Source organism: Ochotona princeps, chromosome 5 (genome assembly GCF_030435755.1).
Source record: "Ochotona princeps isolate mOchPri1 chromosome 5, mOchPri1.hap1, whole genome shotgun sequence".
NCBI classification, from domain to species: Eukaryota; Metazoa; Chordata; class Mammalia; order Lagomorpha; family Ochotonidae; genus Ochotona; species Ochotona princeps.
The window spans coordinates 77,864,762-77,880,959 of NC_080836.1; the positions used below are offsets into that span (position 1 = coordinate 77,864,762).

At 40.5% G+C, this 16,198-nt stretch overlaps 1 protein-coding gene across 3 annotated transcripts in view; it reads left to right on the top strand.

Annotated features, from left to right (window-relative positions):
- The window catches only part of NBEAL1 (neurobeachin like 1), a 175,729-nt gene that overhangs the window by 66,550 nt on the left and 92,981 nt on the right, over positions 1 to 16,198 (top strand). For all 3 annotated transcript variants that reach the window (XM_058664871.1, XM_058664872.1, XM_058664873.1), the window contains exons 7-9: positions 74 to 159; positions 6,765 to 7,071; positions 7,948 to 8,054. In XM_058664871.1, the coding sequence (XP_058520854.1) occupies positions 74 to 159; positions 6,765 to 7,071; positions 7,948 to 8,054 (500 nt within the window). The remainder of the gene's footprint in view (positions 1 to 73; positions 160 to 6,764; positions 7,072 to 7,947; positions 8,055 to 16,198) is intronic.

Below are 16,198 nucleotides of genomic sequence, written 5' to 3' on the forward strand. Positions count from 1 at the left end.
AGACATTCCTTAGAGGTAAATGTCTTGTGAAAGAGAATTCTTATTTTTGTTTATTTGTGTATTGCATTCACAGAGTGTTTTCAGGAAAGTGAACATCTCAAGGAAAGTCTGAAGTGTTGCTTATTACATCTGTTTGGAGCCATTGTAGCTGGGGGGCAGGTAAGGAAAAGTTGAAAGTTTGTATTTAAAATGATAGCTGACAGCCTGGAAAGCTTTCCATGGTTTACTCGATGTATTTCTTTTTATACTTTTATTAACCATAAACTTTTGTTAAAATGTGTATCTTCTTTACAACTCATCTCTTTAGTTATTTTACTTGTCTTTCAAAAGTCTAATTAGCACATATAATGAAATACTAGATAAATAATCATATTTAACAGTATCTGCCCTTACATAGCTATTCTTTATTACTTGTATTTAAATTTGGAAGTAGTATTAAATATGCCTTAGAGATGAATAGAAATATACTAATTTTCTATTCACATCTGACAATTTCTGAAATTTCCTTACTTTGTCCTGTTTCCTCCTCTTTTTTCCTCTTAGTTTTAAGTTTTTACTTCCTTCTTTTTAAGTATTGACTTTTTCTCTCATGTGATACATTCTCTTACTAATGTTATTATACAGTGAGTGTTCTTCATACTGCCATAACAGATTATATGCTGAAATTATCATCTAAGGTTAAGTATTTAACCTAGTGGTCAAGATACCCACATTGCATATTGGAGTTCCTGAATTTGATACCAGCTCTGACTCTTGACTTTGTGTGCTAACGCAGACTCTGGGAGGCAGCAGTGGTAGTAAAGTAACTGGGCTCCTGGGTTTGGCTCCAGCCCAGCTTAAGCCCTTGTGAGCATTTGGGGAACAAATTAGCAAGTGGGACCTCTCTGTCTGCCTTTCAAATGATACATCAATTTTAAAAGGTGTGCTTTAATTTAAAACTGAGAAATTATGTTTTTAAAAACTTAAATCTTATTTAAAGATATAAAGTGATACCAGTAATATAGTAAGCAATATCATTTCAGGCATTAGGAAAGAATCTCTGACTACACGCAGGAAGATGCCACAGAAGCTAAGATGGATATTTTGACATTATTTGCGTTGTTTTGTATCAGAAGGAAATTTTAAATATTACAGCAATAGGAAGTTGCTCTTTATTTGATAATTTTTCATTTCCTGTTCTTGGAGATTTGAGAAAATATTTTTTACTTTTTAGAGAAACATAATTATAGTTATATAAGCTTGTATAAATATATATTGTCATATATAATATATGCATAGTTAGGTGACCATTTTTCAATTTAATGTGTCCAATTTTTACTTATTTACTTGGATTTGATCTTATAAAACCGTGTTGAGATAAGAATTCTGTTGGTACTGGAGCAGCTCTCCTTATCTCCCTGTGTTTGTTCTGTCTTTTGTTTTCCCTGTGTATACTCATCACATGGCCTTTGTACTTCATGGGTGTTTTTCCTATTTGCTTGTATTTCCTCTTACTGTAGCTTTCAGAGTACCACTGAAATTTCCTTCTCTTTTGTTTAATTTATCCTGTCCCTTTTTTGGTTCCTGGCCATAATCCCTGTTGTGTCTTCAGGACCGCTAAAACAGAATGCTACATACATCAGTGACAATCAACAAAGTTTTAATAAAATGTGAGATAAGGCAGTGGACCCACCGACCCATTGACCAACTGACCCACAGACTGGGACCGACACCCCATACCAGAGTGTGACCCTGAACAGCACGTTCACAGGGTTTTTATAGGGGTAGTAGGCAACAACTTGAAAGAGGCAGTTTACAATAGTTTGTAAGGTGAGGAAGGAAAGACCACACATTCTTTTGCCTATCTTGGTTGGAGAGCCTGTGTGTGGTTCTTCTCAGGTCCAGTAATTAAGGTAACCAGACTCCAGCCTTGAAGCCATCTGTGCGATAACCAGACTTTGGCCTTGATTCATGGGAATTTAGGCCCATCAGTGCTAAAGGTCATGTAGGTTGCTTGGCCTGTGAACTCACACAGTTCTTAACTAAGCAAGCAAAGCAGAAGTTACAAAAGTGAAAAGTATTGCAGTTAGCAGTAAACCATGTTTACTCTGTTTTGTTTTCAACTCTACAATACCTACTTAGGTTTCCTTTTGGCTTTGTCTTCTCCTTTTCACCCTGCATATCACGAGTTTTCTTGAAAGGAATGGTAACCAAAAATCTTATGTTCCAATTTGTTTGCTTGGTGATATTTCTATATTAAATGTTAGCTTTCATTTAGATTGGTATCACCCCTTCCCATCATTTCTCTACTATTGTTGGGATTATAAGTATTTATAGGTGAACATAGAAGTGGCATTGTTATTGATGAATAGTGTATAGCTGATTGGATCCTATTTCTTTTTGAATATGAAAAGGCTTGTTGTGTGTATGGCTTGTCCTAAGAGATCACTTTAATGAAAAGTTAACATGAAAATTTAGAAGATACTTGAGTTCAAATTTGTTGTTTTATTTACTATAAATGCCCGATTCTTGTGATGAGGGCATAGCTACAGTTAAATTGAAGTCCAGTGACTAGACTCCTTTCCCAAAACATCAATTCATTGACGTATTTGTTCTTTAGATTTGGGAATACGAAAAAGAAAATGAAGTAAATTAAATATCTAAAAACCATATTCTAATAAAATAAAAAAAACAACAAAATAAAATAAAATAAAAACCATATTCTGCTTTGTATAATGTTAAGAACAAAGCATTTTTTTGATAATTATTTTTATTTTTGATGATTTTTACATAGTTGATTAGGGTGATAAAGGTCAAGGGCTACAGGAAGGTGGGTGAGACCATTATTTCCGCACTCTCTTTTTTTTCCTTTCTGTATCTAAGGGAAAGGGGGAGAAGGGGAGAAACCACACCCAGCCTCCCAAATGCCTCTGTACCTGGGATGGAGGACAGCCACCCAACATCATCCCAGGGTCCCTGCTGTGGGCCATGCTCTGAGGATCCTGCTCAAGAGGCTTTAGTTCAGTAGTTCTGAATTACTGCTTATCTCACCACTGCAAGCGTGATGATATCTCTCCAGAATCCACTGGTTGACATAGTCCACTTTACAGTCCGCCCAGATATTCACTGCCAACACTTGGCTGGGGTAGTTGATCAGTTTGTTCTGTCTTTGTCCTCTGTTATGGTACCAGGTGTCCTCTGCAGGCTCCAGTGTACTGCCATATCCTCCATGTGCACCTGGATATGTTGTCCATTGCTCGGTCTAAGCCACTGAGGATGCCCAGCTCTGACACATGCACTGCACGGTCAGATCATGGAACCTGCAGTTCTCTCCATGGTTGGGATTCTGAGTCCAGTGACTCAGTCGGGGATCCCCAGAGAAACTTTATTTGAGGCGATCCCTCAGATGAGACCTGATTCTTTTTTTTTTGAAGATTTATTTATTTTATTTGGAAAGTAAGATATGCAAAGAAGAGAGACAGAGAGGAAGATCTTCAGTCTGTTGATTCACTCCCCAAGCAGTTGCAATGGCTAGAGCTGTGCCGATCCTAAGCCAGGAGCCCGGAGTCTTTTCTGGGTTTCCTATGTGGGTGCAGGTCCCAAAGTTTTGGGCTGTCCTTGACTGCTTTCCCAGGCCACAGGCAGGGAGCTGGATGGGAAAGTGGGGCCACTGGTATTAGAACTGGTGCCCATATAGGATCCTGGCACATGCAAGGCGAGCACTTTAGCCATTAGCTACTGTTCTGGGTCTTCTAGACCTGATTCTTGTGTGTGCTTACCCATTCAAGGTCCAGCACAATCTGTCACCCCAGTCGGCTTTTGCACATGCAATTGCTGTATTAATTCTATCTCCAGCTCTGTCTTCTACATCTTCAAATGGGTGTTGCAGCCCAGCCCGATCCCGCCCACTACATACTCTGCCCCCACGCCAACCAGTGGGAGCTACGCCTAATGGAAGAGACCCACAATAACCCCAATCAGGCCCACCCCTGCCCTCTTTTCTGTGCTTGCCAGTATGTACAGCAGACTGGTCCAGTCTGTTCCGCATCGCATTCAGCTCTCATACATGTCAATGGGCATTGAAACTTAGTTCAGCTGAACCAGCCCCACTCTCCAGCCCACACACCTGTTGGTGGGTGCCACTCTCTGTCTAGCCATGCCTGCCCAAATCCTGTTTCTCATGCTCACCAGTTGGAGTAGTAACCCAGAAGGGAGGTGCCCACTGTTTCCCTACTGGTCCACTCCCACTCCCACATCTTGCACTCTCCAGGTGGTTTTGCAGTTTGACAGAATTTGTCCCCTGTGCCAGCATCTGCCAAGTGATGCTATGGCCAAACCCAACCTACCCGCACCCACTCTGGCAGGAGCAGTCAACTCAGCCTGACTTTCGCCTGATCCAGTAAGAACAGAACTTTTGAAATCAGGCTGACCTAGGTTTATCTCATTACTGACTTTATAACTGTTTATATGCGTTTTGTTTCTTTTTTCTTCTTTTTTTAAAATGTGGAAACACTAACATTTATAGGATAGTTGTGAAGAGGGGGATATAGAGTGTAGTTTTTTTTATTCTATGATCTTACCTTCTACTTAGAGAAGCATTTTAAATGCAGATACATAGAGGGTGCCCTAGATGGTAATGTTTATTTAAAAGGTGGGAAAGGAACCCCCAACACACCTGGGCATAGGTGAGGAATGGAAAGGAAGGGAAGGGTTGGAAAAACGGAAGTAGAGAGAGAGAGAGAGAGAGAGAGAGAGAAGCAGCTTTGCACCTCTTTTAATTTTAGAAACAGGGACAAGGCCCTTCCAGTATCCCCTTTTGTGAGGTAATGGAGTCACCTGGGAATTTTTTGCCTCTGTAAGATTTCACATGGAGCTTAACACCCATATTTATATGGCAACTTTCTCCCAGGCCTAGCCTGAAAACAGGGCATCCTAGCAAAGAGGGTATTCAATGGGACAAGTAGGATACAGTTGTTTGGGGCAGGAACTTGCGGTTTGTGGCCTGAAGTTCAGCTCACTATCCTATCCCATATCAGTTGTAAGAATATAAATAAACCACTAAACACAGTGCTTGTAAAAGAATAAATCCAGTTTTATTGTTTTCTATAAATAATAGTTAACCATACGCTTGTACCAATTTTGTTAGTTGTCTCTATTTTAAAAAGTAATGAATAGCCAATATTTACCTGGGGACTTGGGATCTTTAGAGGCTCAAGTTCTTCTTGATTGTCAGTTGTTGTCCCTACTGTTCTGTGTCATAATTCAAATTGCTTCTAGGGTTCTGGCCATGCTAATCACATTGGGTTGCAAAGATGGAAGAAGATAATGAAGAAAGGAGCAAGTGGTACATATCAGCTGTCATTTAAAGAGATAGTGAAAAAACTGGCTTTTTGCCAGATTTTGTTCTTTGCGTACAAAGAAGGCAGCATTTTCCAGATTAAAATTTTATAAGGCCTATTTCCCCAACACCTCAACAACAAAGGGAGGTTAGGGAATGTGATCTTTATTCTGGAGAGCTTTATGTCTAAGAAAATGTCAAAAGTTCTACCTATACTCATGGAGATAGAAACTGAATATTATGTGTCCTTCAGTTTCTTCTACAGCAGCATTTATACCTGTTATTTTGATACTGTTAATAATATTAATAGTTATTTGTGATACCAGTCTTAATGACGAAAGTGTGATTATTTTCAGATAATCTTGGCATAATTTAATTCTGTCTCATTTCAATTTAGTGATTTATGGCAGTAATTTTAATTTCCCATTTTTAATGGGTCAGCTTCATATAGCTACCAGTTAATTTATTAAATTTCAAAAATATATTTATAGAATCAGTGCCAACTAAGTCACCTTCTGTATAGCTAAATCTGTTGGTATGGATTAGCAATAACCAACAAAACCTGAGAGAGGCTCTACCAAATTGACGGTGTTTTGTTTTGTTTTGCTTTTTATTCTTACTTAAGAAATGCAGTTGCGTAGCCATTAATCCAGCAGCTCAGTGATGAGACCAACAGCTAAGATACTGTAATATTCCTTTTCTGCTCTCTGTAGCCTGTTTTAATTCTTGAATTTATCTCCTCCTGATAGAAAGATAGCTCCAGGCATTAAGTCCACATAATGGGTTGAGTTAAGTGGGAGTGTCAAGGGCAGAGTCCTTCCATTTTATGTCCCTGAACATAACTGTGTCACAAAGATACCCCTAGCTGCAGAGCAATGTAGAAAGGGATTTTTCTGTGGGTGGTGCAGAAGGGTAGACTTAGTAGTTGGTTTTTTTTTTTTTTTAAAGATTTTATTATTATTGGAAAGCTGGATATACAGAAAGGAGGAGAGACAGAGAGGAAGATCTTCCATCCGATGATTCACTCCCCAAGTGAGCCGCAACGGGCCGGTACGCGCCGATCCGATGCCAGGAACCAGGAACCTCTTCCGGGTCTCCCACGCGGGTGCAGGGTCCCAAAGCTTTGGGCCGTCCTCGACTGCTTTCCCAGGCCACAAGCAGGGAGCTGGATGGGAAGTGGAGCCGCCAGGACTAGAACCGGCGCCCATATGGGATCCCGGGGCTTTCAAGACGAGGACTTTAGCCGCTAGGCCACGCCACCGGGCCCGACTTAGTAGTTGTAAAGCAGTAGTAGTGTCTGTTAAAGTTTCTGTTTAAGGTTTTTAATATGTTGACTTATTAAGATGAAAACTGTCTATAGATTTATTAAATTTAGGTTTGTGGTTGCAAACATGCAACACTTGATCCAGGTTTTTGAGTTTCATTTTTATCGCCTGTGATGTTTCAGAAGAATGCTTTGCAAGCAATTTCTCCAGCCACCATGGAAGTTCTTATGCGTGTTTTGGCGGATTGTGATTCCTGGGAGGATGGAGAGCCTGAAGAAGTGGGTAGGAAGATAGAACTGACCCTGAAGTGCCTTACAGAAGTGGTGCATATCCTTCTCACAAGCAGCTCTGACCAGCGGCAAGTGGAAACCAGCACTATTTTGGAGAATTATTTTAAATTGTTAAATTCAGATCATTCAGCATTACCTAACCAAAGGAGATCCAGACAATGGGAAAGACGGTTCATAGCTGTACAGATCAAAATGTTGAGTAAGTATTGCATAAAGACAGTTTGCTCTGGGTCAAATTTTTATTTTCCTATTTTCTGCTTTTTTTATGGTTGTTGAAGTATTGGTCATTGTGTGGAAAAGGTTGATTGATTTAGACATTATGTGACTGTTTATATTTTGACTTCCAGATAATTAATACAGAATTGGTTTGTCTGTAACATCTGTAACAGTGACAAAATCACATTCCTATATTGTTTTGAATATATAATCCACTGAAACCATCAGTATTAAAAGCAAAGTTGATTATGATTTCAAAATTTTGCTAGTAGAATTTCTCAAAGTGTCAATTGTGGTTTTTGACTGGATGGCAGAAGTATATACAGTCTATATACAGTCTCTATAACATCTCTGGCAAGGTCACTTCTGTTTCTTTCCTTGCTCTAGAAGTCTCCTGATTTTGTTGTTTTTCTTCAAGATCTCTGTACCTCTTTCCCTGTCTTTGTGCTGGTTGTTTTTCATTATTTTTTGTATGATTTTTTATGATATTCCCATGTTAGATGTTAAATGCAAATGGTATTAACACAATGTAGTTCCTTACCTAAGTCTTATTTTCAAAATTGCCATATGCTGTTTTGTTAATGTATAGCTGAAACTATGTTTCCGGACATAACCAGTTGTTGCTTATAAATGTCAAGATGTACAGCACAATTAGTTAGACTCTGATGATGGAAAAACAACTGAATGAATCTCTGGGAAATATATGTTACTTCCATAGAAACATGAGGCAGTATAAAAGTAATAATTACAGGTCTCCTACTTTGTCAGCTGAAAAACTGACTAAAAATCTGTGTGAATGTTTGTATGATTTCAAATTTTCACTTTGACATAGGTGATTTTACTTTATTTTTTATTTTAGATACCATTACTGCCATGTTAGATTGTACAGATAGACCTGTTCTTCAGGCCATTTTTCTTAACAGTAACTGCTTTGAACATCTCATACGATTGCTTCAGAACTGCAAGGTATTTTTCTGTTACTATTATTGTCTTTGTTTTTAAGTAGCTATTATTATGTTTATATTTTGATTCGAATTGGGCATGTAATAACTTTATGGTTATGTAACCAAGTTTTGTCTTGAAATTATTATTGTATCATTTTTAATCACTAAATATTTTCTTTTTAAGATTTATTTATTTATTTATTTATTTGAAATTCAGAGTTAAACAGAGAGCAAGGGAGAGAAAGATAGTTCTTCCATCCATTGGTTCATTATCCAGATGTCTGCGTCACCCAGGTGGAGGCCAGGAGCCAGGAGCTTCTTCTGGTCTTGCATGTGGGTAGCAGGGGCCTAGGGATCTTTGCCAATTTCTAGTGCTTTTCTCAGGCCATTAGCAGGGATTGGAAGTACAGCAGGCAGAACTTCAACTGGCACCTGTACAGGATGTGGGCATTAACAGACAATGGCTTCACCTGCTTTACTACAGTGGCATAGCCATCTAGATACTTTTTTTTTAAGTTTTATTTATTTTTATTGCAAAGTCAGATACACAGAGAGGAGAGAAAGAGAGGGAGATCTTCCTTCTGCTGGCTCACTCCCGAAGCGGCCACAACAGCCAGAGATGAGCTGACCTGAAGCCAGGAGCCAGGAGCTTTTTCCAGTCTCCCATGTGGGTGCAGGGTCCCAAAGCTTTGGGCCGTCCTTGACTGCTTTTCCATTTGGGGTTTGATCCGTGGACAGAAGATCTCTGAAATGCAAAGATTGTGCATTTGAGTTTATACAATATATAAGAGAACTTTAAAAAATTTTGAAAGAGTCAAGTTAAAATTTGAGATTATTGGGCCAGGTATGATGGTTCAATAGTTCAATCTCTGCCTTGCTCATGCTGGGATCCCATATGTGTGCTGGTTTGTGTGCATCCAGCTTTCTGCTTACTCCCTGGAAAAGCAGTATAGGATGATCCAAGGCCTCGAGACCTTACACCCACATTAATAAGACCCAGAAGAGGTTCATGGCTACTGGCTTCAGATCGCTCAGCTCTGACAATTGTGGTCACTTGGGGAGTGAATCAGTGGATGGCAGATCTTTTTCTCTGTCTCTCCTTGTCTCCATAAATGTGATGTATCTTTCCAATAAAAGTAAAGCTTTAAAAATTTTTTTTGAGATTATTCTGTGTAATAAAAAATAAAAACTTGAAATCACTGCAGTTTTTCCATAATATACTTAGTCTGTTTTAAAACCTCCTTATCTATTATTTTATTATTTTGTTTTCTTCCATTTTTTAAAAGATTTAATTATTTTTGTTGGATAGTCTGATATACAGAGAGGATGAGAGACAGAGAGGAAAATCTTCCGTCCGATGGTTCACTCCCAAGCGACCGCAACGGCTGGAGCTGAGCCAATCTGAAGCCAGGAGCCAGGAGCTTCTTTTTTTTTTAATATATATTTTTATTATACTATTTATGTATCTGAGGTGAAGGGGGATATTGAGGGAGAATCCCCACCCAGTCTCCCACCCGCCCAAAGTCCCGGATGTGGGGCATGCTCTGAGATACTTGCTCAAGTGGTCTTAATAGTCCTCCATTTATGGATCGCTTCTAGTCACATCACTCCCAGCTCGATTAGGTCATTGAAGAATCCACTGATTGTCACAGTCCATCACAGAGTCTTCATTTGCCCAGTATTTCGCTACCCTGTTTGACCTGTTCCGTCCTCCGTCCTCTCCTAGCCAGGGCTCTGAGTCCAGCAGTTCGATTGGGGAGATCACCAAAGAAACTTTGAGGTATTCCCAGATCAGATTCCCGCATATTCCAGCAAGCACCGGGCTCGGCACAGTCCATCGCCACGATCAGTTGGTGGTTGCAGTCGCTGGGCTGGCTCCTCTCTCAGTCCCGACTTGCACTGGAACCAATGGGTGTTGCAGTCCAGCCTGGTTCTGCCCAGCATGCACTCGACTCTTTCATCAACCAGTGGGGGCTGCAGCCCAGTCGGGGCGACCCACAATAACCCCCACCAGGCCCACCCCCCACCCTGGCCTGCCAGTATGCATAGCAGACTAGTCCAGTCTGTCCCGCTTCCCATTTGGCTCCAGTACCTGTCAATGGGCATTGAAGCTTAGTTCCCTCCAACCAACTCAACTATCCAGTCCTCACGGATATTGCTGAGTGCCTCTCCTTCTAGCCACCCCAGCCCCCGTCCTAGTTTTCATGCCCTCCCTCGGGCGTAGTGACCCAAGAGGGGGAACCCCACCACTTCCCTCTTGGGTCTCTCTCAGCCCCGGTTTATGATCTCTTTGGGTGATTCTGTGGTTTGACTTGACAGAATTAGCCCCCAGTACCAGCTTCTGCCACCTGTCTGTGGTTAAGCCCAAACAACCTTCACCCACTCCAATTTATGCTAGAAGCAGAAGGAATAATCAGCCCAACCTGGCTTTTCCCTGATCTAGTCCACATGCGGCACTCAGGTGTTGCAGCCCTGCCCAGTCTGGTCTGTCCCCATCCCAGCCCACACTATCCAGTGGGAGTAGCTAACTGGCGAGGGGACCAGCCCTTCCATCGCCCTGCTGGCTCTGCCCTCTCGCTTCCTGGTTCTCACGCGTGTTGGTTGGGTGCTGCATTCAAATCCAGTACAGGTAATCTCACCCTGGCATTCCGTAATGTGTACTGGTTTTTGTCGCGACCAAACCTGGCCCGACCCACACTCTCCTCCGGTGCCCGGGTTTGCCAGTGGATGACATGAACTGATTCAGCCTGGTCTGCCCCTGACCCATGCCAAATGTATGCCAGTGGGAAACTTTCCATGGCCCATTCTGGGCTGTTTCCTATCATACTTCTTGTGCTTATTTTGCGCATACCAGGGGGTCCATGAGCCAACCCTTCTCAGTTCACCTTCTGTCCTAGCAGGAACAGTGGCTTTTCATGGCTGGCTTTCACCCCACTCTGGTTCCCGTTGCTGGATGCCTCAGCCCAGCCAAAAGCCAGAGCTTCTTCCAGGTCTCCCACATGGGTGCAGGGTCCCAAGGCTTTGGCCTGTCCCCGACTGCTTTCGCAGGGCACAAGCAGGGAGCTGGATGGGAAGAGGGGCCGCTGGTATTAGAACCCGTACCTATATGGGATCCTGGCGCATTCAAGCAAGGACTTGAACCCCTGGGCCCCCTCCATTTTTATTAAAGATTTGTTTTATTTATTTGAAATTTAGCATTACAGAGAGAGGGTTCTTCCATTTGCTGATATAGTCCCCAAATGCCCATGATGGCCAGAACTGTGTGTGGTCATAAGTCAGTAGCCAAGAGCTTCTTGCAGGTTTCACACATCAGAGGACCTGATGCCTTGAGCCATCTCTTCTAATACTTTTCCAGGTGAATTAACAGGGAACCAGATTGGAATTAGAGTAACTAGGACTTGAATTGGTACCCATATGGGTACTGATGTTGTAAATGGGGACTTTATCAGCTGTGCCATAGTGATGGCCTCTATATATTATCCTTACAATGAGCACTTTCTAGATTAGGCAGGAAGTGGCTGAGCTAAAATATCAGTGCAGCTCTTTTTTTTGACATTAACAACTTCGTTCTTAACTTTTATACCCTGTATTTTCTAAAACAATAATTTTGTATATTTCCATATTTCTTCCCAAACATGTAATATTTTTAGCATAATTCTGATTTCACAGATAATTTGATGCACTGTCAATGTTAAATAACATTTGTTATAATTATTCAAATAATATATGGCTTATAGTAACACAGAAACATTGAAAACATGTCAGTTTTTCCTATACATTAATAAATATATTAATTCTAAAATTTTTGCCTCTAGGTAATTCCTCATATACATTATGTAGTTTCTTACATACAAAATATGCTTTCATTAATGAAAAACTAAGAACCAAGACCAAACTGAGTTATATCAGTAGAGGGCATTAATAATTTAATTTCTGATATCTTTAAACCATTTAGCAATAATTATACAGGCAAAATTTTAAGTAGCTGTCTACTTGATGCTTTTCCAATGTCAGCAATACCTCCTTGAGTGTTTGGAGGCTAAGCAAATTAGTGCAGGCTCTAGAAACTTACTATGTTTGTAATTGGATTTTGAACAATATAAGATTATATTTTTCAGTATAACAGTGTTTTGATAGGAAATGAGAGCTACTGAACAGAGTACATAGAGAACTACATGTGATAGATGTTAAGGAGCAAAATCACAAGAGAGAAAACGTGACTAATTTTCACAAGTGGAGCACATTACATTTTGGCTTTGATTTAAGAAAAACAGCATGTATGAATAAAATTGGGAAAAGAAAGCATTTGGTTAGCAAAATATAAAGACATGTATGAAAGCGTACAAGGCCTTGGGAGCCTGCACTGCGATATAGCTCCACACTAGTACGCCTGAGAAGGCAGGGGAAGCTGGCCCATCATCTTGTCCCCTGCTCTACAAGGGAGACCAAGAAGAAGCTCATTGCTCCTGGCTTTGGGCTGGCCCAGTCGTGGCCATTGTGGCTGTTCAGGGTGTAAACCAGTGGATGGAAGTTTTCTTTCTCTCTTCCTCTCTAACTCTGTCTTTCAAATAGAATAAATCTTTAGAAAAATAAAATGTTTAAATTCTTTCTCCCTTTTTTTTTCTCTACTTGTTGAAATAAACATTTTCTGTCCTTAAAAAAATGAACAACAACAAAAAGACTGTAGGGAAGTTTTACATTCAATATCCTTTTAAAATTTATTTTCCTCCTGTTTACTTGAAAGGCAAAGTGACAGAGAAAGAAAGACCTTCCATATGCTGGTTCTCTCCTGGCACGCCCGACACAGCTAGTACTATACCAGGCCAAAGCCAGGAGATGGGAACTCCTTTTGGGTCTTCCATAGGGGAGGCAAATGCCTAAGCACTTAAAATATTATCTACTGTCTCCCAGGATATTTACTGTTAACCATTCCCTTCTTGAAACATTGAAACTACCCACACATTTACTTTTTCTGTGCAACACTGCCTATTCATTAGATGGTTTGGAGTATTCCCTTTTTTAGGATGCAGACTTTTTGTGTTTGGTCATACAATCTTTTGTTCGTTTTTGCTCACCCTTAGGAGTTGTCAACTACGTAACAGCTTTAAATATCATCTGTAATCCTCCTTGTTTTCCCCAATAAACACATCTGTTGAAGAATTCCACTGCATTCAGTCTTAGAAATCTTTAATGTATGCATCAAAAATGGAATGCCTTTGTCTTCCTCCTCCTTCTGCCTCTTTCTCTTGTCACTTCTGTTGTATTTCCAGTGTAAGACCAAAGCAGGGCTCGGCAGCGTGGCCTAGCAGCTAAAGTCCTTGACTTGAACGCGCCGGGATCCATATGGGTGCTGGTTCTAATCCTGGCATCTCCACTTCTCATCCAGCTCCCTGCTTGTGGCCTGGGAAAGCAGTCAAGGACAGCCCAAAGCCTTGGGACCCTGCACCCATGTAGGAAACCTGGAAGAAGTTCCTGGATCCTGGCTTCAGATCGGCCCAGCACTGGCCGTTGCGCTCACTTGGGGAGTGAATCATTGGACGGAAGATCTTCCTCTCTGTCTCTCCTCCTCTCTGTATATCTGACTTTATAATAATAAAAAAAATCTTAAAAAAAAAAAAGACCAAAGCACCAATAGCTTCTCACTTTCTCAAGAGAAAAACTCGCAAGTCATCCTAAATCTTCCCTACTTTCTTTTTCTAGGTCTGCTTGTCTTGCCAAGTTCTGATGATTTTACTTTTTAAATACCTCTCATGTGTGTCTGCTTTTTTTTTTTAGTCTGCTTTCCATGTCATTGCAGTGTCTTTCCAATTGTTCTGTTCTCAGTTCAGTCTTACTCTTTCACACCGAAGCCAAAAACATCTTTTTTTACCCGCTGATATCATAATGATAGTCTGTTGCTTCAAATGTCCTCTGTGTATCATTTAAGCAGTTGAGCAGTCTTTAAGTCTCTCTGCCATGAGTTGTACCAAAGCTCTAAGAAATGGCTCAGAAATCTTAGAGTTTTTTATTACATAAACCCTTCGTGGTCCCTTGAGGTAATCATGCTTGTTCTTGTTCATTTGTCTCCTTGATATTCTTAGAGCTACTAGGAATACTTAGATTTTTTGGGAAGATTTATTTTTTGGGGGGTGGGGGGAAATCAGATATATATAGAGGAGGAGAAATCGAAAGATCTTCCCCAAGTGTCTGCAACTGCCAGAGCTGAGCTGATCCAAAGCCGGGAGCCAGGAGTTTCTTCTGGGTCTCCTACACGGTTACAGGGTCCCAAGGCTTTGGGCCATCCTCAACTGCTTTCCCAGGCCACAAGCAGGGAGCTGAATGGGAAGTGGAGCTGCCGGGATTAGAACCGGTGCCCATATGGGATCCTGACGTGTGCAAGGCGAGGACTTTAGCTGCTAGGCTATCATGCCAGGCCCCACACTCTCGTTTCTTTATTTTGCTTTTAATTTTCTAAAATTTTGGGAAACTGAGAGAGCTCTCATCCTCTGGTTCGCTTCTCAAATGCCTGTAATAGTTGAGATTTAGATTGAGGGGTAGAAGCAGGAGTCAGGAACTCAGTTCAAATCTCCCTCATGAGTCACAGGAACCCAGCTTCTTGAGTGTCCCCTGCTGCTTCCCAATGTCTCATTGGTGGGAAGCTGAAGTCAGGAGCTGGGGCTGGAGCTGGGCCTCAGACCCAGAGAATCCCATGTGGAACATAGGCAGTTTCACTTCAAAGCTGAACAACTACTCCTATACTCTTCTTTAATAATTGATACTACCTCTTGCAAGTCTGTGGGGGTGACACCCTTGATTTCATGTGAACAGTGAACAATTTAAATATAAGCATTCTGACTTCAATATTTTCTTTCCTATTATTACTTCTTTGTCATACATTAGGAGCAGCAGCAACAGAGACAATAGAATGTATTTGAAGTTTTGCTTATCTGAACAGTCCTTTTGGAGTACAGAAGTACCTGTATTGTTGCTGATTTTCACCACTGTAGTACCTCGCCTTAAGTGTGCAAACTGAAGCTTATTGTAGAACTATTAGAATAGCAGCATCATGTGTTAGATGATATAAACTATAATGGAAGATTACTCCTCATTTATGTACAAATTTATTAGAGGGTTTCTAAAAAAATTTTTTTTTATTGGAAAGGCAGACATACAGAGAGAAAGAAATAGAGAGAGAAAGATCTTCTGTCCACTGGTTCACTCCCCAAGTGACTGCAATGGTTGTTGCTGAACTGATCTGAAGCAAGTAACCAGGGGCTTTTTCCAGGTCTCCCACCTGGGTTCAGAGTCCCAAGGCTTTGGGCCGTCCTCTACTGCTTTCCCAGGGCACAGGCAGGGAGCTGGATGGGAAGTGGAGCAGCCAGGACACAAACTGGCACCCATGCAGGATCCTGGTGCATGCAAGGCAAGGATTTAGCCACTAGGCTATTGCACTAGACCCAGATTAGTTAGTTTTAAAATGCCTAGTGTGACACATGTTGGAACATGATTGCTGTGACAATTAGGGGTCGTTAACAAGTGTGAGCTCTAAAATTCAGATGAAGCACCGTGATCTTTATAAATGATAAGGAGATGAAGAGATCAGTGATGAGTTCTATAATCTGTCATGTAGGTCAGCTTTTTTCTCTGGGATATCATGGATGTTAGAATAGATGTAATACTTGTGTTAGATGAGTAAATATACTAACATCTTTGCTTTTGTCACTGAAAGTGATTGTGTTTTCAATATTAATCTTAAAGGAAATGAAATGTAATTGGTAAGAAATATATACTGCTGCCACATTGAGGACAGTTTTTTAAAGTAAATTTTGGAAAAACTTTGTATTTTTGGAATTCCTAAATCCTGAGACAGCTATTCTTTGGCATAATTTAAAAATAAATATATTGAAGATTAATTTTTTGATGTATGAACTGATTATTTAAAACAGTTATTACAAAATAGCTGATTTGAATATTAGAATGTGATATTATTTTGTCTTACAGTTTTGCATGTGAGAAATGGTAATTATTGTCCTTTCAAAATCATATAAATTTTATTTTTGATAATTTTTACATATTTTATTATGCTGCAAAAGGTCAAGGACTAGAGGAAAGTAGGTGAAACCATTATTTGCTTTGACATTCTCATTTTTCCTTCCTGTATATGAGGGGAGGGGAGAGATAATGAGA